Source organism: Mus caroli, unplaced genomic scaffold, assembly GCF_978045245.1.
Source record: "Mus caroli unplaced genomic scaffold, Mus_caroli_1 scaffold_19, whole genome shotgun sequence".
In the NCBI taxonomy this organism is placed as follows: domain Eukaryota; kingdom Metazoa; phylum Chordata; class Mammalia; order Rodentia; family Muridae; genus Mus; species Mus caroli.
The window spans coordinates 7692585-7720000 of NW_028227274.1; the positions used below are offsets into that span (position 1 = coordinate 7692585).

Sequence of the window (27416 nt, forward strand, 5' to 3'; positions counted from 1 at the left end):
ATCTGATTTAGGATTGGTAAAGATCCTTTCCCAATCTGTATTAAGTCTATTTTTTAATGATTTATTCTGCTGATAGGATAAACAAAGATTTGCAAAAGAGAATTTTTCATTAGATAAAACTTTAAAAAAATGAAATACAATAGTTTGGGGTAGAAGTGTGTGGCTCAGCAGTGAAGTGTTTGCCTAACATGCACTGATTCAATCCCCAACAGCATAAAAAAATTAATGAATGAATGAATTAAATTAAAAGATAAGCTTGGACAATGATGAAGAGAGGTCTAGAGGACAAGAAAATATTAGATAATAGCTTAAAATTTCCTTCAGCTCATTCTCCCTAACACACACACACACACACACATGCGCACAGTGCAGTTAAACAGTTATTAATGTCAGACATTGTTCAAATGTAAGTGTGGCAATTGGTAGTTCATAGTCCTCAAAGGGCACTTGAGACTTCCGCCAGGAAGCTCCTGCTGCTTCCCCTAGGGCCTGAATCTGGTTCCCATATCACAACTGCCGTGCCTGTCACTCTAGCTCCAGGGGATATAGTGCCTCCTTTCTGGCCTTCTCAGACACTATCCACCCTGGTGTGGCATACACATACACATACACAGGCACACATACATACACATAAATAAAAACAAATCTTCAAAAAGTTACAAATAATCCCCAATGTAAGGCAAGTGCATAAACAATTTTAGCTAAACATAGCACCTGAAATGGAGAGTAACAAGTTTATTTGATTGCTCCCCAAGAAGGGCTCGCTGTGCCCTTTGCATCACAGAACCCAGGAAAATTCTAAAATTTGTCTGGCCTGATTCCTTCCTGCCTTCTTTCAGCTGCATGTGAGAACTCAGCATACATAGTTAAGTCGTGAGCTGGCTTACAGTCCTTGCAGGCAGTTCTTAGGACTGCTCCCCTTTCAGGCATTTTAGAAAAAGAAAAAAAAACAAAAAACAAAAAACAAAACCTTACCCTCCCATTGATACGCCTGCTGCCAGAAAAGGGGCCCCAGGGTACAGGCTGTGCACGTGGTGGATGACGGCCTCCAAGTCTTCAGTGTTCGCACAGCAGTAAGTCCGTGGTGTCTGGACAAGAAAGGCATTATTGTTAAAATATAAGTGAAATGATTTGTACAGAATAGAAAAGCTTAATTTTAAAAACAAGCAAAAAAATCACAAAAATACAAAAACCTTTATTTTTACATATTATAAAGAGTATGTTAATGTCTTCTAATACACACATCTGCCACTTAAAAACAGGAACCCTGTCCAACCAGTGGGTCAGGTTCCTTCCAGTCTGTGCTGGTCTACCTTGGTTTTGAACTAAGTGGACAGCCCCATGGCCCCCAGAGGAGGTACCACTTCCAGGTGCTCTAACACACCCAGGGTCCCAGGATCCCAGGATCCCAGGAGCTTGGTCACACCAGGATCTCAAGGCCTCAGTGTAAGCTTGACTGCCAAGGACGCTGACACACCAGAATCTCAGCATCACAGGATCCCAGAATCACAGGATCAGAAAGAAAGCTGGACTCTGAGGAGTTCTGACTCAACCGGGATTACGGAAAGGACAGGCTCCAATCAGATATATTGAGTGCAGGGAACACTTGAGATAATCAGGTGGTGGGAGGCAAGCATAAGAACAGAAGCAACAGAAACCAAGGTTACTTGGCATCATCAGAACCCAACTCTCCCAACATAGCAAGTCCTGGATACATCATCATACTAAAAAAGCAAGATATGGATCTAAAGTCACTACTCATGATGATGATGGAGGACTTTAAGAAGGATATAAATAACTCCCTTAAAGAAATACAAGAGAACAAAAAGCAGAAAGACAAAAGCCCCTTAAACAATTATAGGAAAACATATCCAAACAGGTGAAAGAATTGAACAAAACCATCCAGGATCTAAAAATGGAGGTAGAAACAATAAAGAAATCACAAAGGGAGACAACTCTGGAGATAGAAAACCTAGGAAAGAAGTCATGAGTCATAGATGCAAGCATCACCAACAGAATACAAGAGATAGAAGAGAGAATCTCAGGTGCAGAAGATACTGTAGAAAACATTGACACAACAATCAAAGAAAATGCAAAATGCAAAAAGATTCTAAACCAAAACATCAAGGAAATCCAGGACTCAATGAAAAAAAACAAACCTAAGGATAATAGGCATAGAAAAGAGTGAAGATTCCCAACTTAAAGGGCCAGTAAACATCTTCAACAAAATTATAGAAGAAAACTACCCTGACTTTAGGAAAAAGATGCCCATGAACATACAAGAAGCCTACAGAACTCCAAACAGACTGGACCAGAAAAGAAATTCCTCCCACCACATAATAATCAAAACACCAAATGCACAAGACAAAGAAATAATATTAAAAGCAATAAGAGATAAAGGTCAAGTAATGTGTAAAGGCAGACCTATCAGAATTACGCCTGACTTCTCCCCAGACACTATGAAAGCCAGAAGATCCTGGACAGATGATACACAGATGCTAAGAGAACACAAATGCCAGCCCAGGCTACTATACCCAGCAAAACTCTCAATTACCATAGATGGAGAAACCAAGGTGACAAAACCAAATTTACACAGTATCTTTACACAAATCCAGGTCTTCAAAAGATAATAAAGGGAAAATTGCAATACAAGGAGGGAAACTACGCCCTAGAAAAAGCAAGAAAGTAATCTTTCAACAAATCTAAAAGAAGATAGCCACATGAACAGAATTCCAACTCTAACAACAAAAATAACAGGAAGCAACAATGACTTTTCCTTAATATCACTTAATATCAATGGACTCAATTCCTCAATAAAAAGACATAGATTAACAGACTCATTACATAAACAGGACTCAACATTTTGCTGCATACAGGAAACCCACCTCAGGGACAAAGAAAGACACTACCTCAGGGTAAAAGGCTGGAAAACAATTTTCCAAGCAAATGGTCCCAAGAAATAAGCTGAAATATCCATTCTAATATCGAATAAAATCCACTTTCAACCTAAAGTTATCAAAAAAGATAAGGAGGGATACTTCATACTCATCAAAGGTAAAATTTACTAAGATGAATTCTCAATTCTGAACATCTATGATCCAAATGCAGGGGCATCCACATTCATTAAAAAACTATAGCAAAGTTCAAAGCACACATTGCACTGCACACAATAATAGTGGGAGACTTCAACAACCCACTCTCATCAGTGGACAGATCATGGAAACAGAAGCTGAACAGACACATATTGAAGCTAACAGAAGTTATGATAAAATGAATTTAACAGATATCTATAGAACATTTTATCCTAAAATATAAGACTATAATGTCTTCTCAGCACCTCATGGTAACTTCTCCAAAATTGACCACAAAACAGACCTCAACAGATAGAAGAAGACTGAAATAATACCATGCACCCTATCAGATCACCACAGACTAAGGCTGATCTTCAATAACAACATAAATAACAGGAAGCCCATATACATGTGGAAACCGAACAACACTTTACTTAATGATGACTTGGTCAAGGAAGAAATAAAGAAAGAAATAAAAAACTTTTTAGAATTTAATGGAAATGAAACCACAGCATACCTAAATTTATGGGACACAATGAGAGCAGTCCTAAGAGGAAAACTCATAGCTCTGAGTGCCTCCAAAAACAAACTGGAGAGAGCATACACTAGCAGCCTGACAGAATACCTGAAAGCTCTGGAACAAAAAACAAACAAAATCACCCAAGAGGAGTAGATCGCAGGAAATAATCAAACTCAGGGTTGAAATCAACCAAGTGGAAACAAAAAGAACTATTCAAAGAATCAACCAAACTAGGAGCTGGTTCTTTGAGAAAAAATCAACAAAATAGAGAAACCCTTAGCCAGATTAACTAGAGTGTACAAAGACAGTATCCTAACAAAATCAGAAGTGAAAAGAGAGACATAACAATAGAAACTGAGAAAATCCAAACAAATCATCAGATCCTACTACAAAAGCTGCTACTCAACAAAATTGGAAAACCTGGATGAAATGGACAACTTCCTAGACAGATACCAGGTACCAAAGTTAAATCAGGATCAGATTAATTATCTAAACAGTGCATATCCTCTAAAGAAATAGAAACTGTCATTAATATTCTCCCAACCAATAAAAGTCCAGGACCAGAAGGGGTTTAGTGCAGAGCTCTATCAAACTTTCAAAAAAGACCTAATACCAATAGTCTCCAAACTATTCCACAAAAAAGAAACAGAAGGTACTCTACCCAATTCGTTCTATGAAGCCACAATTGCTCTAATACCTAAACCAAACAAAGACCCAACAAAGAAAGAGAACTTCAGACCAATTTCCCTTATGAATATCAATGTAAAAATACTCAACAAAATTCTTGCCAACCAAATCCAAGAATATATCAAAATGATCATCTATCATGATCAAGTAGGCTTCATCCCAGAGATGCAGGGATGGTTCAATATATGGAAATCCATCAATGTAATCCACTATATAAACAAACTCAAGTAAAAACCCCATATGATCATCTCTTTAGATGCTGAGAAAGCATTTGACAAAATCCAACACACTTTCATGATAAAAGTCTTGGAAAGATCAGGAATTCAAGTCCCATACCTAAACATAGTAAAAGCAATATACAGCAAACCAGTAGCCAACATCAAACTGAATGGAGAGAAACTTGAAGCAATCCCACTAAAATCAGGGACTAGGCAAGGCTGCCCACTCTCTCCCTACCTATTCAATATAGTACTTGAGCAATTAGACAACAAAAGGAGATCAAAGGGATACAAATTGGAAAGGAAGAAGTCAAACTATCACTATTTGCAGATGATACGATAGGATACTAAAGTGACCCCAAAAATTCCATCAGAGAACACCTAAACCTGAGGAACAACTTCAGCAAAGTTGGTGGATATAAAATTAATTCAAACAAATCAATGGCCTCCAGGATAGCAAAAACTATTCTCAACAATAAAAGAAATTCTGGGGGAATCACCATCCCTGACCTCAAGCTATACAACAGAGCAACTGTGATAAAAACTGCATGATATTGGTACAGTGGCAGGCAGGTAGATCAATGGAATAGAATTGAAGATTTAGAAATGAATCCACACACCTATGGTCACTTCATCATTGACAAGGGAGCTTGTGGAAAAAAGACAGCATTTTCAACAAATGGTGCTGACTCAACTGGCAGTTAGCATGTAGAAGGCAAATTGATACATTCTTATCTCCTTGTACAAAGCTAAAGTCCAAGTGGATCAAGGACCTCCACATAAAACAAGATACACCGAAACTTATAGAAGAGAAAGTGGGGAAGAGCCTTGAACATATGGGCACAGGGGAAAATTTCCTGAATAGAACACCAATGGCTTATGATGTAAGATCAAGAATTGACAAATGGGACCTCATAAAATTGCAAAGCTTCTTTAAGACAAAGGATACTGTCAATAAGACAAAAAGGCCACCAATCGATTTGGAAAAGATCTTCACCAATCCTATATCCGATAGAGGGCTAATATCCAATATATACAAAGAACTCAAGAAGTTAGACTCCAGAGGAACAAATAACCCTATTAAAAAATGGGGTACATAGCTAAACAAAGAATTCTCAACTGATGAATACTGAATGGCTGAGAAGCACCTAAAAAAAAAAAAAAAAGTTCAACATCCTTAGTCATCAGGGAAATGCAAATCAAAACAACCCTGAGATTCCACCTCACACCAGTCAGAATGGCTAAGATCAACAACTCAGGTGACATCAGATGCTGGAGAGGATGTGGAGAAAGAGGAACACTCTTCCATTGCTGGTGGGATTGCAAGCTGGTATAACAATTCTCTCAAAATAATAATCAAATACTAAATGCACTAAACAAAAAAGAATATTAAAAGGAGTAAGGGATAAAGGTCAAGTAACGTATAAAGGCAGACCTATCAGAATTACACCAGACTTCTCAACAGAGATTATGAAAGCTAGACGATCCTGGGCAGATCTCATACAGACTCTAAGAGAACACAAATGCCAGCCTAGGCTACTATACCCAGCAAAACTCTCAATTATCATAGATGGAGAAACTAAGATATTCCATGACAAAACCAAATTTACACAATATCTCTCCACAAATCCAGTCTTACAAAGGATAATAGATGGTAAACTCCAACACAAGAAGGGAAACCACACCATAGAAAAAGCAAGAAAGTAATCTTATTTCAACAAACCAAAAAGAAGATAGCTATACAAACATAAAAATAACAGGAAGCAACAATAACTATTCCTTAATATCTTTTAAACATCAATGGACTCAGTTCCCTAATAAAACGACATAGACTAACAGACTGGATATGTAAACAGGACCCAGCATTTTGCTGCATACAGGAAACACGCCTCAGTGACAAAGACAGACACACTTCCTCAGAGTAAAAAGCTGGAAAACAATTTTCCAAGCAAATGGTTCCAACAAGCAAGCTGAAGTAGCTATTCTAATATTGAACAAAATTGACTTTCAACCAAAAGTTATCAAAAAAGATAAGGAAGGGCACTTCATCTTCATCAAAGGAAAAATCTAAAACAACCCTGAGATTCCACCTCACACCAGTCAGAATGGCTAATATCAAAAACTCAGTGACAACACATGTTGGTGAGGATGTGGAGAAAAATGAACACTCCTCCACTGCTGGTGGGATTGCAAGCTGGTACAACAACTCTGGAAATCAGTCTGACAGTTCCTCAGAAAACTGGACATAGTATTACCTGAGGACCCAGCTATACCACTTCTGGGCATATACCTAGATGATGCTCCAACATATAATAAGGACACATCCTCCACTATGTTCATAGCAGACATATTTATAATAGCCAGAAGCTGGAAAGAACCCAGATGTCCCTCAACAGAGAAATGGATACAAAAGTTGTGGTACATTTACACAATGGAGTAATACTGAGCTATTAAAAACAATGAATTCATGAAATTCTTAGGCAAATGGATAGAACTAGAAAATATCATCCTGAGTGAGGTAACCCAGTCATAAAAGAACACACATGGTATGTACTCACTGATAAGTAGATATTAGGCAAAGAACATGGAATACCCATGATACAACTCATGTACCACATGAAGCTCAAGAGGAAGGAAGACCAACGAGTGGATGCTTCAGTCTTACTTAGAAGGGCAACAATATAATCAAGGGAAATAGAGAATGGGAGGAACTTGGGAGGAATAGAGGAGGGGGAGCAGAAAAAGAGGGGCAGATCAGGTATGGAAGGCGATGGAGAAGATCTATAGTGGGTCAGGAAAAATTTTTAATGTTTAATAAACAAAATAATTTTATTGGATATTTTATTTACATTTCAAATGTTATCCCCTTTCCTGGTTTCTCCTCTGAAAACACCCTATCCTCTTCCCCCTCTCCCCTCCCAATGCTCACCAACCCAACCACTCCTGCTTCCTGGCCCTGGCATTTCCCTATACTGGGGCATAGAACCTTCACAGGACCAAGGGCCTCTTCTCCCATTGATGACTGACTAGGCTATCCTCTGCTACACATGCAGGTAGAGTCATGAATCCCGCCATGTATTTTCTTTGGTTGGTGGTTTAGTCCCAGGGAGCTCTGGAGGTACTGGTTAGTTCATACTGTTGTTTCTCCTATGGGGTGGGTCAGAAAATTGAACAGAGGTGTGTAGCAATAGGGGCTAGGGAACTGAGGGTAGCAACCAGAAAGTCCCAGATGCCAAGAAAGCAAGAGCCCTATAGGACCCAACAGGGATGACATTAGCTGAAATATCCCACAAAGGGGAGGGAGAACCTGTTGAGACCATAGAGACCATATCAGAGGTTAGGCATGCCTGCCTTGCCCCCCACCCCCTCCCTGCTTTGAGGGATAGGGACATCCACCTATCTCCAAAATCTTTTTTGTTTTTTGCTTTTTGTTTTTCAAGACAGGGTTTCTCTGTATAGCCCTGGCTGTCCTGGAACTCACTTTGTAGACCAGGCTGGCCTGGAACTCAGAAATCCACCTGCCTCTGCCTCCCAAGTGCTGGGATTAAAGGCATGCACCACCACGCCTGGCCTATCTCCGAAATCTTAACCCAGAATTGCTCTTGACTAAAGGAAATACAGGTAGAATGAGTAGAACTGAGTCTGAAGGAAAGGCCATCCAGAGACTACCCCACCTGGGGATCCCTCCCACATGCAGACACCAAACCCAGACACTATTGTTGATGCCATGAAGTGCTTGCTGATAGGAGTCTGATATAGCTGTCTCCTGAGAGGCTCTGCCAGATCCTGACCAATACAGATGCACATGTTCATAGCCAACCATCGGACTGAGCACAGGGACTTCAATGGAGGAGTTAGGGGAAGGACTGAAGGAGATGAAGGGGCTTTATCTGGCATTGATGGGAGGGGAGGTCCTTGGTCCTGTGAAGGCTTGATGCCACAGTGTAGAAGAATGCTAGGGTGGTGAGTTGGGAGTGGGACTTACTAAACTTCTAATCCTTACTCAGGACACCTAAACTTTAACTTTGTTTGGAACTTAGAATATTTAATTTTGCACACCTTACTGGAGGTCCAGTGATGTACTGGCTGGTTTTGTGTGTCAACTTGACACAGGCTGGAGTTATCACAGAGAAAGGAGCTTCAGTTGGGGAAGTGCCTCTGTGAGATCCAACTGTAAGGCATTTTCTCAATTAGTGATCAAGGGGGAAAGGCCCCTTGTGGGTCATACCATCTCTGGACTGGTAGTCTTGGGTTATATAAGAAAGCAAGCTGAGCAAGCCAGTAAGTAACATCCCTCCATGGCCTCTACATCAGCTCCTGCCTCCTGACCTGCTTGAGTTCTAGTCCTGACTTCTTTGGTGATGAACAGCAATGTGGAAGTGTAAGCTGAATAAAACCTTTCCTCCCCAACTTTCTTCTTGGTCATGATGTTTTGTCCAGGAATAGAAATCCTGACTAAGACAAGTGATCTATATGCAATTATTTAATAATTCTATTTAAAGCAATTCTGGAATTCTTATGTGGATCTGCCCACCACAAGGCAGGACTTTTATAATGGGACTAATTGTGTTCTTCAATCCATCTCTATAGTATGACTTGCTTTTAAAATCATAGCCCTTCTCTGTCCCCTTCTTACTGAACTGTTCATATTGTTCTTAAGAAAACTGATCTTAGTGCTGGACTATGAATTCGTCATGTAAGGAATTCAAAAAGAAAAAACATGTCCCATGAATAAAATTGGCATTTCAACATACAGTTGTTTTTCTTGCCACCAATAGATGTATAAAATGACCAAATGTCAAAGTTTACCTGAGAGTATATAACTTAAAAAAAAAACTAGCCATGAAATTCAGAGCCCCAAGAAATAACCCCATCAGCTTGAAGGCCAGTGTGACCAGTGTGCCTTCATCAGGTTCAAGGCCAGTGTGACCAGTGTGCCTTCCATTCATGAGTCAAGATGGGAACAGTCCATGCTTCTATAGCTGTACATACAAGGCTCCTATAGCTGTACATACAAGGCTCCTATAGCTGTACATACAAGGCACACCAGTTACTGCTCATGCTTCAAAGCAGCTCAGCCAGCCAGATCTTTTCAGTGCAGATTAAGAGGCTCCTGTTCTTCCATGGCTGGGTTTAGACTGCATGAGTGCAGAACATGTGACAATCAGTGAAGAATCTAAAAATAAGTAAATAAAAGATCACAGACACCAAAGGATCTGGGTCTCTGCCATGGGGGTTAGGTGGAGTTCAAGGGTCCCAGAGGATGCAAAGGCATATAGCCAGGGCCAAGGACTTCTGAGGACAGAAGCAGAGTGAGGGCTGAAGTGGGAGGAGACGGCAGGGACAGGAATGGAAGGCCATCTGGCTGCTGCTGTGCCCAAGTCTGTGATTCCTTAGCTGAGAGATGCACCTAAGCATCTTTGCAGGCTCGGCAGCCAATGTTGATCATTTAGCAAGCAGGAGCTATGCTATTATTATTTCTAAGATCCCCTTAATCATTTAAGTATTTCTTTCTCTTTCTGTTTGAGGAAGAAAGGGGTTATTTCAGCTTATATTTCCAGATTACAGCCTCACTGAGGGAAACCAGGGCAGAAATTCACACAAGAACTGAAGCAAAACCCATGGAAGGGCTCAAGTTCAGCTATCTTTCTTAGAGTTCAGGCTTAATTGCCAGCCAGTAACAGACTCTCTTAAAAAAATCAATGAGCCAGCCTGGTGAGTTCCAGGACAGCCAGGGCTATACAGAGAAACCCTGTCTTGAAAAACAACAACAACCAAACAAGCAAACACAATCAATGAAATGATTCTCCTAGATCAGGTCGTGTCCAGCCATCATCAGGGAGGCTTCCTCTGCAGCACACAAGTGGGTGCAGGGACCCACAGCCAGACATTACATGGAAAAAGAATCTAAAGTGGAGGTCTCCACTGGTTCCCTCCCCTCAGAGATCACAGAACCCTGAAGAAGATGGTGGGAGGAACTGTAGGAGGCAGAGGGGATAGGGGTACCAGAAGAACATGTCCCACCTAGCAAGGCTCACCTAAGCATGGGCTCAGAGAGAGAGAGAGAGAGAGAGAGAGAGAGAGAGAGAGAGAGAGAGAGAGAGAGAGAGAGAGAGAAAGAAAGAAATGGCAAGCATGGGGTCAGCATGGGTCTGAGTATATAATATGGCTGTTAGCTTGGTGCTTCTGTGGGACTCCTAAGAACAAGAGTGGGTATCTCTGGCTCTTTTGCCTGCTCTTGGAACTCTTCCTCTGATGGTGTCTGCCTTGGCTAGTCTCCATGTGAGGGCTTTCCCCTTGTCTGCGGTATCTTGTTTTGTTCTATTTGGCTGTCTGGCTGTCATATTTTTAGAGACCTGCTGTTTTCTGAATAGAAAACAGGGTAGTAGACAGGTGGGGTAGGGGTAGGTCTGAGGGAAGGGGAGGTAGGGATGTAGAAGAAATGGTGGGAGGGAGGCTATGGTTGGGATGTATGGGATGAGAGAAGAACCTACTTTCAGTAAAAAATAAAAAAATAAAAAATAAAAAGAAATCAAGAAAATGCTCCCACAGACTTGCCTTCAGGGCAACTTGATGAGGCATCTGGACTGAGCAGAATGGTGTGAGCCAGGAAGTGCCTGAAGGAACACATCTGATAATTCACCCAGGACTGGCTACACCGGCCTCTGTGCAGCTTCTCTTCTCCCTTGGGCCATAAAGATGTCCCAAATCCTTTCTAGAAAACTTCTTTTAGCTCTTGATTTTTTTTTTTAATTAAAAAATATGTTGGGGAATTAAACATTGTGTCAAAGGGTTTTTTGTTTCGTTGTTTGTTTGTTGAAAATGTTTATATCTGCTTACCAATAAATAGTCTGATTTCTGTCTCAAAAAACCAAAAACAAAAACCAAAAACAAAAAACCTCAGAACCTGGTTCATAGGGAAAAAAAGAAAAAAGAAAACAGCGTTTGTGGATACCTTGAACTCTTAGATCCCTATCTCTAAAATCCTATCTGCAAAGGCAGAGGAAAACGTCTTCTTTACTCCAAAGACTCCCAGCTGCCCCCCAGGAATGTCTGAGGAGGTTCCAGCAGCTGGGGCCAGGTTTGTCTGATTCCTACAGTGAGCAGTCTCAGCAGGGTGGTTGCAGGGTCTCGTTTCCACAGACAATGTTCTTTGGCTTTCCCTCATCCTTGCAAGACTACTAAGAGAGGAAGGCAATATTGTGAAAACTTCTACCTCCTGAACTCTGCACGGGCCACAGCACTTCCTGTGCCTTCTCACTGTATCTCTGACCTCTACCAGCAAAGCCTTTACTTCTGCACTTTGCCCTCTCCTATGAAATCTGCTTACTCTAAACCCCACTTCACAGTTGCCAATCCTCTGGGCTAATTTCAGTTGGAGACAGTTCTTGCCTGATAGATCTTTGCTGACTCATTCTTTGCTCTCTCTCTCTCTCTCTCTCTCTCTCTCTCTCTCTCTCTCTCTCTCTCTCTCTCTCTCTCTCTCTCTGCCTTCTCTATGTCTTTCTTGCTCTGGCCTCAGCCACACTAAAATCCCCTCTGAAACAAGGAGAAGTATAAATAAACACAAAACTTCCTCCAGACTGGAACAGAAACTATATGACTATGTGACAGACAGAATACCAAGGCCTATAGATGTCAGAGTCAGTGATTAATTCAGGCCTCTTGTTTTGTGATCCTACTCAAGAAATACTCAAGATGTTGAACGACTAAACTGCAGTCAGAATTAGGAACTTTTGGAAAAAACCCACTATTTTCTTGAGTTCCAAAAATAGTTATAATTATATCCTTTTATAACTACTTAAAAATATTAGAAGTGCCCAGCACTCGGGAGACAGAGGCAGGCGGATTTCTGAGTTCGAGGCCAGCCTGGTCTACAAAGTGAGTTCCAGGACAACCAGGGCTACACAGAGAAACCCTGTCTCGAAACAAAACAAAACAAAACTATTAGAAGTGGTTATACTAACATATTGTGGAGTTTTGTCATGACAGACATGACCATGTTTTGGGGAGGGCCGTGAAAGGACTTTGGAACTTTGTGCAAAACAAACAACCAACCAAACAACCAAACATTGAGTGTTCAGAGTTTGTTGAGTTATTCTATAGGAGCTGAGGGCGGTACAGAAGATGGAGGCCTGGCTAATGAAGATTCAGAGAAAAACTTAAAGTCTCTACTCTGGGGCATTTGTTATTTTGAATTCAGACTCTGTGGTTCTGGTTACCTGGGGCTGAAGAATCAACTGTGATTAACACAATGCCAGAACTATTAAAATGAAACCTTTGCTTTGCTTGGATACTCGATGCTGGTTGGCTGGAGTTAGGAAATTAATGATGATTAAGAAGAGACCAGCACCACTAAAGTGAAATCTTCTGGGAATTGTTCCCTGAGAGAAATCAGAGCTGTGCTGCAGAGGCAGCCAAGGTCGTACCTCACACTGGCAGCTGAACTCGATAGTGTAAGAGACACAGAACAACTCACCAAGCATTGACCACTCAATGGCCTTTTTTTGCACAAAGTTCCAAATTCCATTTTCAATCCTCCCCAAAACATGGTCAGGTCTGACAGCACTGGTTTTGAAGACATGAAGGGGTCATGGAGAGCAGTTGAGGCTTAGTGCTGTGAGAAGCCACGAGAGGCCATTGATAAAGCCTCAGTGGCAGTTGAAGGTCTAGGATTGAAGGGGTCATGCAGAGAAGCTGAGGCTTGGCACCATGAAGAGAGCCCAGGAGAGGCTATTAGTGAAAGTGCAGCCCAGTTGCAAGGGACCCAGCATTTTGGAGATGACAATACCATGGAATGACCACCAAGGACAGCAGCAGCAGTGGAGTGGAGCCAGTCAGAGCCTAGAAGACAAGCTGTGCACACAGCAATGGGTGGAGCGATGACCCCAGGCCTTTGGAGTTGCTCAGAAGATTGTGAGTGGAGCACATACATATACCGGATGTTATTTATACAGTTGGTTTTGGATTTGCTTTGTTCAGATTATGACTGTGTCCTGGTTCTTCTCTTTTGAAGTAAGGAAGTATGCACTTAATTTTGGTAAAAATGTTTTTAATAGGAACCCACAAAAGAGAGATTTTGAACTCTCAAGAAATTTTGGATTTTTAAAGAGATTGCATTATTAAAGGGACTTAATTTTTAATGTGTTTGAATATGTAAAGTCTGTGGGACTCTTAAAGCTATTTATGTTTTCAATGTGAAATCTTGGGGATGAATGAGAAAGGAAAGGTGGCTTAACACTGATGTGTTTGTGTGTCAAGCTGACAAGGGGTTAATTGTGCTGGAGAGTTTTAAGTCAGCTTGACCCAAGGGAGTGAACCTCAATTAAGAAAATGTCTCCATAAGATCAGGCTGTAGGCATGCCTGAGGGCATTTTCATAGTTATAGATTGATGGGGGTGGGGGAGGGAGGGCCCAGCCCATTCTGGCTGATACCGTGCTGTGCTGGTGGTCCGGGGTTCAAGCAGGCTGATTATTCTATGAAGACTTAGTCAGTAAGCAGCACCCCTTCACTGCCTCTGCATCAGCGCCTGCCTCAAGGTTCCTCCCCTGACTTCCTCCAGTGAGGAACAGCAAAGTGGAAGAGTAAGCAAAATAAGCCCTTTCCTCTTCAACCAAAGGGTGATGGTGTTTCAGGACAGTAGTCAAAATCCTAACTAAGACACACAGACTGGTTAACTATGATTACATATATACTTCTAATACCCTAGTGATGTAATGAGTTTACACAGTAGCAATTATACCTTGGGTGGGAGAACGCTTTAATTTTACAAGAGCTTTTTGTATTCATAATTTCATATGAACTTGAAATATCCCTGTGAAGTGGCAGGTGTCTGTTATTATTGTCTTTCTCTGTTTACCAAATAGAGAAACAGAGGTGAACTGACGTACTCTCCATCACATAGCTACTTATTACAATAGTCCTTGTCAGACTACAGCTTTGATAACCTAGCTTTTGGGAAGCATTTTGATAGACACAGTGCTGAGGAACTAGGTACTAATATATCACGATTTAACTCCCACCCTATATAAGCCCAGGAATAAGCTACTTGTTATTATTTTCTGGCTTGGAAGTCGGTGAATTCTTTAAATAAAACCAAAACCAGTTTCCATCCATAACATCACTATCAGTCCTCAAACTGTTCTAGGAGATTTGCAGACGGAGGTTACTGCGTTCTTTCAAAGTAACCTTCCAGTTTGTTTGTTTTTTAATTTTTGTTTTGAGTGCTATGATTCCAAGTGTGTATCATCACACCCAGCTACAGTCAGCGTGCTTTGCTGTAGCAGGGTCTCATGGGAGCCACCACGCCTGGCCTACAACCTTGTAAAGTCTCTGAAATCTTGTTTCAGCAAACATCAGTATCTGGCAGACACTCAAGTGAAAATGTGGTTTGGGGCTCTCTTCTCTTCATTTCCCACATATAATTAGTATTTTTGCCTGGGGCTGATGAGATGGCTGAGTGGGCAGAGTGTCACTAATCAAGCCTTGGACAACTTGCATCCAATCTCCTGTACCCACTATGGAAGGGAGAGAAACTACTCCTGAAAGAAGTCTTCTGATCTCCACATGTGCCCCCCTCTGGTAATAAAGAAAATAACCTAGTAATTTTTTTCAGCCCATGAACCCCTCATTTTCATTCTCTTCTCTCTATCCACCTTACATGTATTTTCAAACTCTAAACTCTGCATAAGTCTGTGGTAACAACTTTACAACCTGCCTCCAGGCATCCAACCCACCCTCCACATTTCTACCACTGCCATGGCTCTGAGTCACAAACATGATCAACTTGTGCTCCTTTTTCCAAATAGCAACGAAGCCGATTAAGCTTCTTAGGATTACCTACCACACAGGTCTTTAGACCCGACTCCTGGGCTTCCAAAGGAAGTCCTGCTACTTTATGAAGAGTAAGGGGGAAGACTAGCCTAATGGTCTAAAGCAGTATACATACAGAGTCAGAGCCCCTGTCTCTGAGTCTTATTTTGCTTATGTCTCACTTCTGTCATCTGGAAGATGGAAATGATCATGGCCACACGTCCCTAAATCATTGGGTTAATACTATGAAGTAACCTATTGTCTTAGTCAGGGTTTTTTTTTTTTTTTTTTTTTTTTTTTTTTTTTTTTTGGTTTTTCGAGACAGGGTTTCTCTTTATGCCCTGGCTGTCCTGGAACTCACTTTGTAGACCTGGCTGGCCCCGAACTCAGAAATCCACCTGCCTCTGCCTCCCGAGTGCTGGGATTAAAGGCGTGTGCCACCACCGCCCGGCTTAGTCAGGGTTTCTTTTCCTGAACAAACATCATGACCAAGAAGCAAGTTGTGGAGGAAAGGGTTTATTCAGCTTACACTTTCTATATTGCTGTTGATCACCAAAGGATGTCAGGACTGGAACTGAAGCAGGTCAGGAAGCAGGAGCTGCTGCAGAGGCCATGGAGGGATGTTACTTACTGGCTTGCTTCCCCTGGCTTGCTCAGCTTGCTTTCTTATAGAACCCAAGATTACCAGCCCAGGGAAGGCATCACCCACAATGGTCCCTCCTCCCTTGATCACTAATTGAGAAAATGCCCCACAGCTGGATCTCATGGAGGCACTTCCCCAACTGATGCTCCTCCTTTCAAGTTGACACACAAAAACCAGCCAGTACCCCAATGTAACTATGTAACCATGTAAGTAACTATGAAGTAAAAAAGACATCACTGACACATCTTAAACACTCAAAAATACTATACAAAATTACCACCATCATAAACTAGCCACAAGTAACAGCTTTCTTGTTATACTGTGACAACATCTTGAAGGTTCAATGTCACAGCCCTAAATGTGCAACTCAGCATGTGATTATTTTTTTTAAATTTCCCACCTCTTCTAGGAAATTAGTTATTCATTCCCTGTGTTTTGTAGCTTAGTAGATCTTGCTACAGTTACACTTAGCATTCAACTGCATCACTTTTTTAGTGTACTTGAGGCCTGAGCTTCTGAGAAGTACGTTATGCCCCGTTAATATGTACTTTATTGCTTTATAAATGACAGATTGTTTTCAATGAACAGATCTCAAGAGACTCTGTCTGCAGCATGTTATTCCCTTCAGATACTCGACACCATTATTTTCCCCATCTTGGGGTCCAGGTAGCATGTGTGTGTGGCGTATGTGTGTTAAGGTGTGTGCACCTGTGTGGATGAGGAAGCCAGAGGAATACTGAGTTATCCTGCTCCATTGCCTTAGCCCTCTGAGATAGACAGGGCCTCTCAGCAAACACGGATCTAGGTGTTTGGGCTTACAGTGCATGGCCACATTTTACTTTTCATGTGTGTGGTAGGATGTGAACTCGGATCCTCATGCATGTACAGCAAGCACTTGTATCCACTGGATTGTCTCTCTAGCTATTGGGCTTTATTTTGTTTGTTTTTGAGGCAAAATCTTGTTGTGTAGCCCAAGCTTATTATGCATCCCTGGATGGTTGCAAGCTCTCAGTCATCCTCCTGCCTAAATCTCCTAAATCCTAGCTTTGTAATGTGCACCACTACATTCAGCTTTTATAGGTATTTCTCAAGCCAATCAAGCTGACAATTATGATTAACCAGAACAAGCTCACTCCTTGTCAGCCTTGCAACCAAATGCACCTCCATTTAGGACATTCCAGCTATGGCCCTGCAAAGCTCACGTTTGTCTCAATACAAAATGTACTCCATCCATTTCTCTGGTCTCCCACACTCTTAACATTTCCAACATTGTTAAAAGTCCAAGACATATTCTTTGCTTAGAGTCTATAAATCATGAAGCAAGATGTATACACTGATGCAAAGGTAGGAATACAATGATAGACTGTAAACACTATCATTCTAAAAGGAACAGAAAACTGCAAGGAAGGGCTGGACCACAGCAAGAATGGGATAGCAGAAAAAGCAGAAAAAGCACTGACTCCTAGGTGATTTCTGCTTGGCACTAAGCATGTTATGATGAGCTCAAACAAACTTGGCCAGCCTTACTCTATGGCCTTGGCATTTGCAGGCCACACAACCTCTCTCTTGATTTGGCTTTGTTTACTATCTTCAGCTTTCCAAATTGCTCACATTTCCAAATTCTGGGGTCTCACTACACATTTAGGTTTTAACCTCACAGCTTCATGTGTCACCATCTCAAGGACTTTCGCCAGAGACCCCCCCGCCCCCCACCCCCACCCCTTCTCACACATTGTCTGCTCCTCACCACCCAAAAAATACTGCTTTGGAATCCACATAGAACCCTCCTTAAAGATAGAATTCTTGAATCTTGTGTTCCTGAAATCAGCATCACATGAACACCTCCAACTGTGCCACCATCTCAAATGATAATTAAAATTCATGGACCACAGTAGTATTAGCCCATAAATGGCGGAACATGGTAAAACAGATCCCAGGGAAACAACCTCCTAGGCCCTGGTAGAACAAGAACTCTAGAAGTATTCTCTTGTTAAGAGAAAATATTTCAAAGACTTTTTCACATCCTAGAGCTTGCCATAAGTAGGATCTGGCCAATTCCTAGCATGCCACGAAAGTCTCAGTGCAAAGTGAATGGTATCCTTAATGGCACTGGCTTCTTCAGAAACCATGTCTTTTTCAGAAACCATGTCTTCTTCACTCTCAACTCTCCATTGGTTTCTCTAAACAAACAAACTCTCTCTCTCTTTCTCTCTGTCTCCCTCTGTCTCTCTCTCTCTCTCTCTCTCCCCTCTCTCATGACAGGCAGAGTCTTTCTCCTTTGCTTCTTTATTTTACCCAAGTCTCTTAAAAAATGTGCAACTAGCAATGTCATAGCCTGAGTATTAGACTGCCTTCCTTAAAATCTCAAGACACAGAAAAATATAGGTAAGTTAATTACCAGAACATAACACAATTTAAAATACAGTCCTTGCTTCCACCTGAAATCTCACATCCAAGCTGCTGCTCTTCACATTTCTATCAGGACTCTAGTCATCTGAGGTAACACCAGAATCACCAATTGATACTGAGACTGTACTATCTTTTTTTAAAAAATATTTTTATTAGGTATTTTCCTCAATTACATTTCCAATGCTATCCCAAAAGTCCCCCATACCCTCCCCCCCCACTCCCACTTTTTGGCCCTGGCATTCCCCTGTACTGGGGCATATAAAGCTTGCATGTCCAATGGGCCTCTCTTTACAGCGATGGCCGATTAGGCCATCTTTTGGTACATATGCAGCTAGAGTCAAGAGCTCCGGGTACTGGTTAGTTCATAATGGTGTTGCACCTATAGGGTTGCAGATCCCTTTAGCTCCTTGGATACCTTCTCTAGCTCCTCCATTGGGGGCTCTGTGATCCATCCAATAGCTGAGCATCCACTTATGTGGAGACTGTACTATCTTAAAGGGATTTCTAGATCAGACAGAAAAACTGTCAAATTTCTCCTGGCAACTAATTCCAAGACTTAAGAGTCATATATAAAGATTCTGTCATGGCAACCACCCCACTCCTGGTACCAAATTTCTGTATTAGATTATTTTTCATTATTTTGACAGAACATCTAAGAAAACAGTGTAGGGTTTCTGTCTGCACCCAGAGCTGGTCCTGTCACAGGGCTCTATACCCAAGTGGCGCCAGGAGAGCTAGCCTCCCAGGAGTGCAAACGGGCCTGTGAGTGCAGATAGGACCATCACTGCTGCTCAGAGGAACTCACCCGGAACCCACAGGACAAAGAAACTAAGGGGCAGCCTGGGACAGGAGCCTTCCAGTTTCTGTCTGCACCCAGAGCTGATCTGTGGCACAAAGCTACATACACAAATACCGCCAGAAGAGAACTGGTCTTCCAGGAGTGCCTACACACCTGCGAACACAGGTAAGACCACCATTTCTCTTCAAATTCCTGGACCAAGAGGGACCCTTCCAGAGCCATCAGGACAGAGGAAACAAGGATTAGCTGGGGACAGGATCCTTCTGGTTTCTGTGTGCACCCCAGAGCTGACCCTATACCAGAGCTCTCCATACCTAAATTCCTCCTGGAAAAGACAAGCCGCAGTCAAAGACAGCAACTTGAGCTAACACCAGAGATAATTAGATAACAAAAGGCAAGGGCAAGAACATAAGCAACAGAAACCAAGGCTACTTGGAATCATCAGAACCCAGTTTTCCCACCACAACGAGCCCTGGATTCCCCAATACACTACAAAAGCAAGACTCTGATTTAAAATTATATCTCATGATGATGATAGAGGACATAAATAACTCCCTTAAAGAAATACAGGAGGTGTGAGCTTGGTGGAGGGTCCCAAGGTCCCCAGAGGACTCTCCACACTGCAGGCACCCTAGCAAAGCCAGGACCTTGGGATCACTGGTGAGTGGAATGCAACATCAGTTCCAAAAAACGTAGAGGGTCTTGGGCTAGCAGGAACAGGAACAAAGGACACCTGCCCGACCAGAGGCCAGAGGCTGGGATTCCTTCTGGTCGGCACCACCCCCACGTCATCTTCAGTGTGATCTCTGTGGAGGGCCCCAAGATCCCCAGAGGACTCTCCACACTGCAGGCACCCTAGCACATCTGTAACCTTGAGATCACCGGTGAGTGGAACACAACATCAGTTCCAAAAAACCCAGAAGGACTTGTGCTAGCAGCAACAGGGTCAAAGGACAAAGGCAGGTCCTAGCACACTCAAAATCTTGGGATCATTGAGACCAGTCTAAGCAGGAGAGCACGTGGGCAGCAGAAGCAACAGAGCTTCTTGGACAGGATCCCTTCGGACCTTCATCCTCAGCCAGGAGACAAAGACCTAGACTCCTGGACACCTTCCCTGCCAGAGAAGAGTGGGCCTCCAGGGAGGGCTCTGACCCCAGGAATCAGGAGGTAGATCTGAGATCCAGACTTCTGTGCACCTTCCCTGCAAGAGGAGAGCTTGCCTGCAGAGAGTGTTCTGATCACTGGGACACAGGAAAGAGTTGGTCTTCTAGGACTGCTGACAGAGGCTAAAGAATCACAGGAAGAACAAGCTCCACCAGAGACAGCTAGAACATCTAACACCAGAGATTACTAGATGGCGAAAGGCAAACGTAAGAATCTTAGTAACAGAAAACAAGACCACTGGGCATCATCAGAACCCAGTACGCCCACCACAGAGTCCTGGATACAACAACACACCTGAAAAGCAAGACTGGGATTTAAAATATTATCTCATGATGCTGGTAGGGGATTTCAAGAAGAGCATTAATAACTCACTTAAAGAAATCCAGGAGAACACTGCTAGACAGGTAGAAGCCCTTAAAGAGGAAGCACAAAAGTCCCTCAAAGAATTACAGGAAAACACTGCTAAACAGGTAGAAGAACTTAAAGAGGAAATATAAAAATCCCTTAAAGAATTACAGGAAAACACAATCAAACAGGTGAAGGAATTGAACAAAACCATCCAAGATCTAAAAATGGAAGAAGAAACAATGAAGAAAACCCAAAGAAAGACAACCATGGAGATAGAAACCCTAGGAAAGAAATCAGGAACCATAGATTCGAGCATCAGCAACAGAATACAAGAGATGGAAGAGAGAATCTCAGGTGCAAAAGATTCCATAGAGAACATGGACACAACAATCAAAGAAAATACAAAATGCGAAAAGATCCTAACTCAAAACATCCAGGAAATCTAGGACACAATGAGAAGACCAAACCTATGGATAATAGGTATAGATGAGAATGAAAATTTTCAACTTAAAGGGCCAGTAAATATTTTCAACAAAATTATAGAAGAAAACTTCCCTAAGCTAAAGAAAGATGCCCATAAACATATAAGAAGCCTACAGAACTCCAAATAGACTGGACCAGAAAAGAAATTCCTCCCGACACATAATAATCAGAACAAATACACTAAATAAAGATAGAATATTAAAAGCAGTAAGGGGAAAAGGTCAAGTAACATATAAAGGCAGACCTATTAGAATTACACCAGACTTCTCACCAGAGACTATGAAAGCCAGAAGATCCTGGACAGATGATACACAGATGCTAAGAAAACACAAATGCCACCCCACACTACTATACCCAGCAAAACTCTCAATTACCATACATGGAGAAACCAAAGTATTCTATGACAAAACCAAATTCATACAATATCTTTCCACAAATCCAGCCCTTCAGAGGATAATAACGGGAAAATACCAACACAAGGACGGAAACTATGCCCTGGAAAAAGCAAGAAAGTAATCCTTCAACAAACTTAAAAGAAGACAGCCACAAGAACAGAATCCCAACTCTAACAACAAAAATAACATGAAGCAACAATTACTTTTCCTTAATATTTCTTAATATCAATGGACTCAATTCCCAAATAAAAAGACATAGATTAAAAGACTGGCTATATAAACAGGACCCAACTTTTTGCTGCTTACAGGAAACTCACCTCAGGGAAAAAGAAAGACACTACCTCAGGGTAAAAGGCTGGAAAACAATTTTCCAAGCAAACAGTCAGAAGAAACAAGCTGGAGTAGCCATTCTAATATCGAATAAAATCCACTTCCAACACAAAGTTATCAAAAAAACCCAGAAAAAACAAAACAAACAAACAAACAAAAAAACAAAAAAAACAAGGAGAGGCACTTCATACTCATCAAAGGTAAAATCTACCAAGATGAACTCTCAATTCTGAATATCTATGCTCCAAATGCAAGGGCATCCCCATTCATTAAAGAAACTATAGTAAAGCTCAAAGCACATATTGCACCTTACACAATAAGACTGGGAGACTTCAACACCCCACTCTCATCAATGGAGAGATCCTGGAAACACAAACTAAATAGAGACACATTGAAACTAACAGAAGTTATAAAACAAATGGATTTAACAGATATCTACAGAACATTTTATCCTAAAACAAAAGGATATACCTTCTTCTCAGCACCTCTTGGTACCTTCTTCAAAATCGACCGTCTAATTGGTCACAAAACAGGCCTCAACAGACACAAAAAATATTCAAATTATCCCATGCATCCTATGAGATCACCATTGCTAAGGCTGATCTTCAATAACAACATAAATTATAGAAAGCCAATATTCACATGGAAACTGAACAACACTCTAGTCAATGATACCTTGGTCAAGGAAGGAATAAAGAAAGAAATTAAAGACTTTCTAGAGTTTAATGAAAATGAAGCCACAACATACCCAAACTTATGGAACACAATGAAAGCATTTCCAAGAGGAAAACTCATAGCTCTGAGTGCCTCCAAAAAGAAACTAGAGAGAGCACACACTAGCAGCTTGACAACAAACCTAAAAGCTCTAGAACAAAAGGAAGCAAATTCACCCAAGAGGAGTAGATGGCAGGAAATAATCAAACTCGGGTGAAATCAACTAAGTAGAAACAAGAAGAACTATACAAAGAATCAACCAAACCAGGAGCTGGTTCTTTGAGAAAATCAACAAGATAGATTAACCCTTAGCCAGACTCACCAGAGGGCACAGGGACAGTATCCTAATTAACAAAATCAGAAATGAAAAGGGAGACATAACAATAGAACCTGAGGAAATCCAAAACACCATCAGATCCTACTACAAAAGGCTATACTCAACAAAACTGGAAAAACTGGATGAAATGGACAAATTTCTAGACAGATACCAGGTACCAAAGTTAAATCAGGATTAGATTAATGACCTAAACAGTCCCATATCCCTTAAAGAAATAGAAGCAGTCATTAATAGTCTCCCAATCAAAAAAAGCACAGGACCAGATGGGTTTAGTGCAGAATTCTATCAATCAGACCTTGAAGGAAGACCTAATGCCAGATTCCACAAAATAGAAACAGAAGGTACTCTACCCAATTCATTCTACGAAGCCACAATTACTCTGATACCTAAACCACATAAGGACCCAACAAAGATAGAGAACTTCAGACCAATTTCCCTTATGAATATCAATGCAAAAATACTCAACAAAATTCTCACTAACTCAACCCAAGAACACATCAAAACATTCATCCATCATAATCAAGTAGGCTTCATTCCAGGTATGCAGGGATGGTTTAATATACGAAAATCAATCAATGCAATCCACTCTATAAACAAACTCAAAGACAAAAACCACATGATCATCTCGTTAGATGCTGAAAAAGCATTTGACAAAATCCAATACCCATTAATGATAAAAGTCTTGGAAAGGTCAGGAATTCAAGGCTCATACCTAAACATGATAAAAGCAATATACAACAAACCAGTAGCCAGCATCAAAGTAAATGGAGAGAAGCTGGAAGCAATCCCACTAAAATCAGGGACTAGACAAGGCTGCCCACTTTCTCCCTACCTATTCAATATAGTACTCGAAGTCCTAGCCAGAGCAATTAGAAAACAAAAGGAGGTCAAGGGGATACAAATTGGAAAGGAAGAAGTCAAAATATCACTATTTGCAGATTATATGATAGTATATATAAGTGATCCTAAAAATTCCACCAGAGAACTCCTAAACCTGATAACCATTTTCAGTGAAGTAGCTGGATATAAAATTGATTTAAACAAATCAATGGCCTTTCTCTACACAAAGGATAAACAGGCTGAGAAAGAAATTAGGGAAATGACACCCTTCACAATAGTCTCAAATAATATAAAATACCTTGGTGTGACTCTAACTAAGGAAGTGAAAGATCTCTATGATAAGAACTTCAAGTCTCTGAAGAAAGAAATCAAAGAAGATCTCAGAAGACTGAAAGATCTCCCATGCTCATGGATTGGCAGGATCAATATAGTAAAAATGACTATCTTGCTAAAACCAACCAGTGGAAAAAAGAAAGCATTTTCAACAAATGGTGCTAGCACAACTGGCGGTTATCATGTAGAAGAATGCGAATTGATCCATTCTTATCTACTTGTACTAAGGTCAAGTCTACGTGGATCAAGGAACTCCACGTGAAACCAGAGACACTGAAATTTATAGAGGAGAAAGTGGGGAAAAGCCTCGAAGATATGGGCACTGGGGAAAAAATTCCTGAATAGAACAGCAATGGCTTGTGCTGTAAGATCAAGAATTGACAAATGGGACCTCATAAAATTGCAAAGCTTCTGTAAGGCAAAAGACACTGTCAATAAGACAAAAAGGCCACCAACAGATTGGGAAAGGATCTTTACCAATCCTAAATCAGATAGGGGACTAATATCCAATATATATAAAAAACTCAAGAAGATGGACTCCAGAAAATTAAATAACCCTATTTAAAAATGAGGTACAGAGCTAAACAAAGAATTCTCAACTGAGAAATACTGAATGGCCGAGAAGCACCTGAAAAAATGTTTAACATCCTTAATCATCAGCAAATCAAAACAACCCTGAGATTCCACCTCACATCAGTCAGAATGGATAAGATCAAAAATTCAGGTGACAGCAGATGCTGGAGAGGATGTGGAGAAAGAGGAACATTCCTCCATTGCTTGTGGGATTGCAAGCTGGTACATCCACTCTGGAAATCAGTCTGGTAGTTTCTCAGAAAATTGGACATAGTACTACATTAGGACACAGCTATACCACTCCTGGGCATATACCCAGATGATGCTCCAACATGTAATAAGGACACATGGTCCACTATATTCATAACAGCCTTATTTAAAATAGCCTGAAGCTGGAAAGAACCCAGATGTCCTTCAATAGAGGAATGGATACAGAAAATATCGTACATTTACACAATGGAGTACTTACTATTCAGTTATCAAAAACAATGAATTCATGAAATTCTTAGGCAAATGGATGGAACTAGAAAATATCATCTTGAATGAGGTAACCCAGTCAGAAAAGAACATACATGGTATACACTCACTGATAAGTGGATATTAGCCCAGAAGCTCAGGATACCCATGATACAATTCACAGACCATATGAAGCTCAAGAAGAAGGAAGACCAAAGTGTGGGTGCTTCAGACCTTCTTAGAAGAGTGAAGAAAATACCCATGCCAGGAAATACAAAGTGTGGAGAGGACACTGAAGGAAAGGCCATCCAGAGACTGCCCTTCCTGGGGATCCATCCCATATAGAGTCACCAAACCCAGACACTATTGAGGATGCCAAAAATTGCTTGCTAACAGGAGCCATATTTAGCTGTCTCCTGAGAGGCTCTGACAGTGTCTGACAAATATAGAGGTGGATGCTCTCAGCCACCCATTGGATGGAGTACAATGTCTCCAATGGAGTAGTTAGATAAAGGACTGAAGGAGCTGAAGGGGTTTGTAGCCCCATAGGAGGAACAATGATATGAATTAACCAGTAGTTCCAGAGCTCCCAGGAACTATACCATCAACCAAAGAGTACACATGGAGGGACCCATGGCTCCAGCTGCATATGTAGCAGAGGATGGCCTTATTGGACATCAATGGGAGGAGAGGCCCTTGGTCCTGAGAAGGCTCGATGCCCCAGTATAGGAGCATGCTAGGATAGGGAAGTGTGAATGGGTGGGTTGGTGAGTGGCGGGGGGGGGTGGAGGGGGAGGGGATTGGGATAGGGGGTTTTGGGAGGGGAAACCAGGAAAGGAGATAACATTTGAAATGTAAATAAAGAAAATATCTAATAAAGGATATGCATTCTTGGTGTGATTCAAATAAAACAAAACAAAACCGTGCAAAGAACAAACGATTTCTATTGCTTAGTTTTAGGGTTTCAATCTATCATGGAAGGGGCCATGCCAAAGATTCTCATGGTGTCCAGGAAGGGTAGAGGGATGGAGAGAGTGGGAGAGGAAGAGAAGAGGAGAATGAAAGGAGGGGAGAGAAGTCTAAGCTGATTCACTTTCTCCCTTTCTCCCTTCTATGTGTCCTCGGTCCACAGACTGGAACAGCACCGAGACTCTGAATAGGCCCTTGCGTTACTTTTCTCTAGAACTGCCCTCACAGATACACTTAGAATTGGGTGTTACTAATTTCAGTCATTTCCCATCACATCAAGTTGACAATCACGATTAACTCTTGCAGTAAGTGAAGTCAGTGTAAAATCCTATCTTACAACGTGGTTCACAGGTTTTTGTTTTGGGTGGCTGTTTTGAGGATAAGATCTCAGTGTTTTGCCCAAGCTGGCCTTGAATTCCTGACCTCAAGTGGTCCTCCTACTTTAGCCTTCCAAGTAGCTATGAAGAAAGATGCAGTTCACCACCATGCCTGGTTCAGCTCACAGATTTAATCATCAAATGCCATAGTTATGTGGAAGAACTTCTAGTAAAAACTAAGTAGGAGTTAGAGGGGGAAAGACATGACTTAAATTTTAAATGATTTAAATAATATTACATCTATGTAAAGCTGCCTGGGCTTCACACCAGGCCGAGTCCCGCCTGCCATCCATGAATCTGATACAAGCTCTCAGAGATACTGCTGCCTGCCTGCTGCCATGTTCCCACCCTGATGGTCAAGGACTCACCCTCTGAAACTGTTAGCCTCTAAAATGGCCCCAATTATGTGCTTTCTTTTATAAGTCGCCTTGATCATGGTGTTTCTTCACAGCAATAGAACAGGAGCTAAGATTGTTGTTTGTTTGTTTGTTTCCAGTGTGGTGCTGGGATTAACTCTAGGACTTCACAAATGCTAGGCAAGAATGCTAACCACTTAGCTGTATGTCCACACTATTTTGGCTAATTTTTAAAGAAATGTATTTTCCATTAAAAATGACAGACATCTTGGATGATGGTGGCTCATACCCTTGGGAGGCAGAGGCAGGCAGATCTCTGAATTTAAGGGCAACCTGGTCAACAGATCAAGTTTCCAGACAAAGAGGGCCACACAGAGAAAATCTGACTTGAAAAAAACAAACAAATAAAAGATACACATTAATATCTATTGATGTTAAAATGTAGCAAATATAAAAGTTGCTATAAAATGGAATGCTGGTGGCTTAGCTTGATGGTCAAGAGCAGTTCCTGCCCTTCTAGAGAACCTAGGTTCATTTCCCAGAACTCAACATGAAATGGCTCACAACTGTCTGTCATTCTA

The 27416-nt window shown here is 41.4% G+C and overlaps 1 protein-coding gene across 1 annotated transcript in view; it reads right to left on the bottom strand.

Moving 5' to 3' along the window:
- Positions 1-27416, bottom strand: part of Abhd3 (abhydrolase domain containing 3, phospholipase) — a 62854-nt gene that overhangs the window by 14714 nt on the left and 20724 nt on the right. The window contains exon 5 of the mRNA XM_021150624.3: positions 976-1088. Coding sequence (XP_021006283.1) covers positions 976-1088 — 113 coding nt within the window. The remainder of the gene's footprint in view (positions 1-975; positions 1089-27416) is intronic.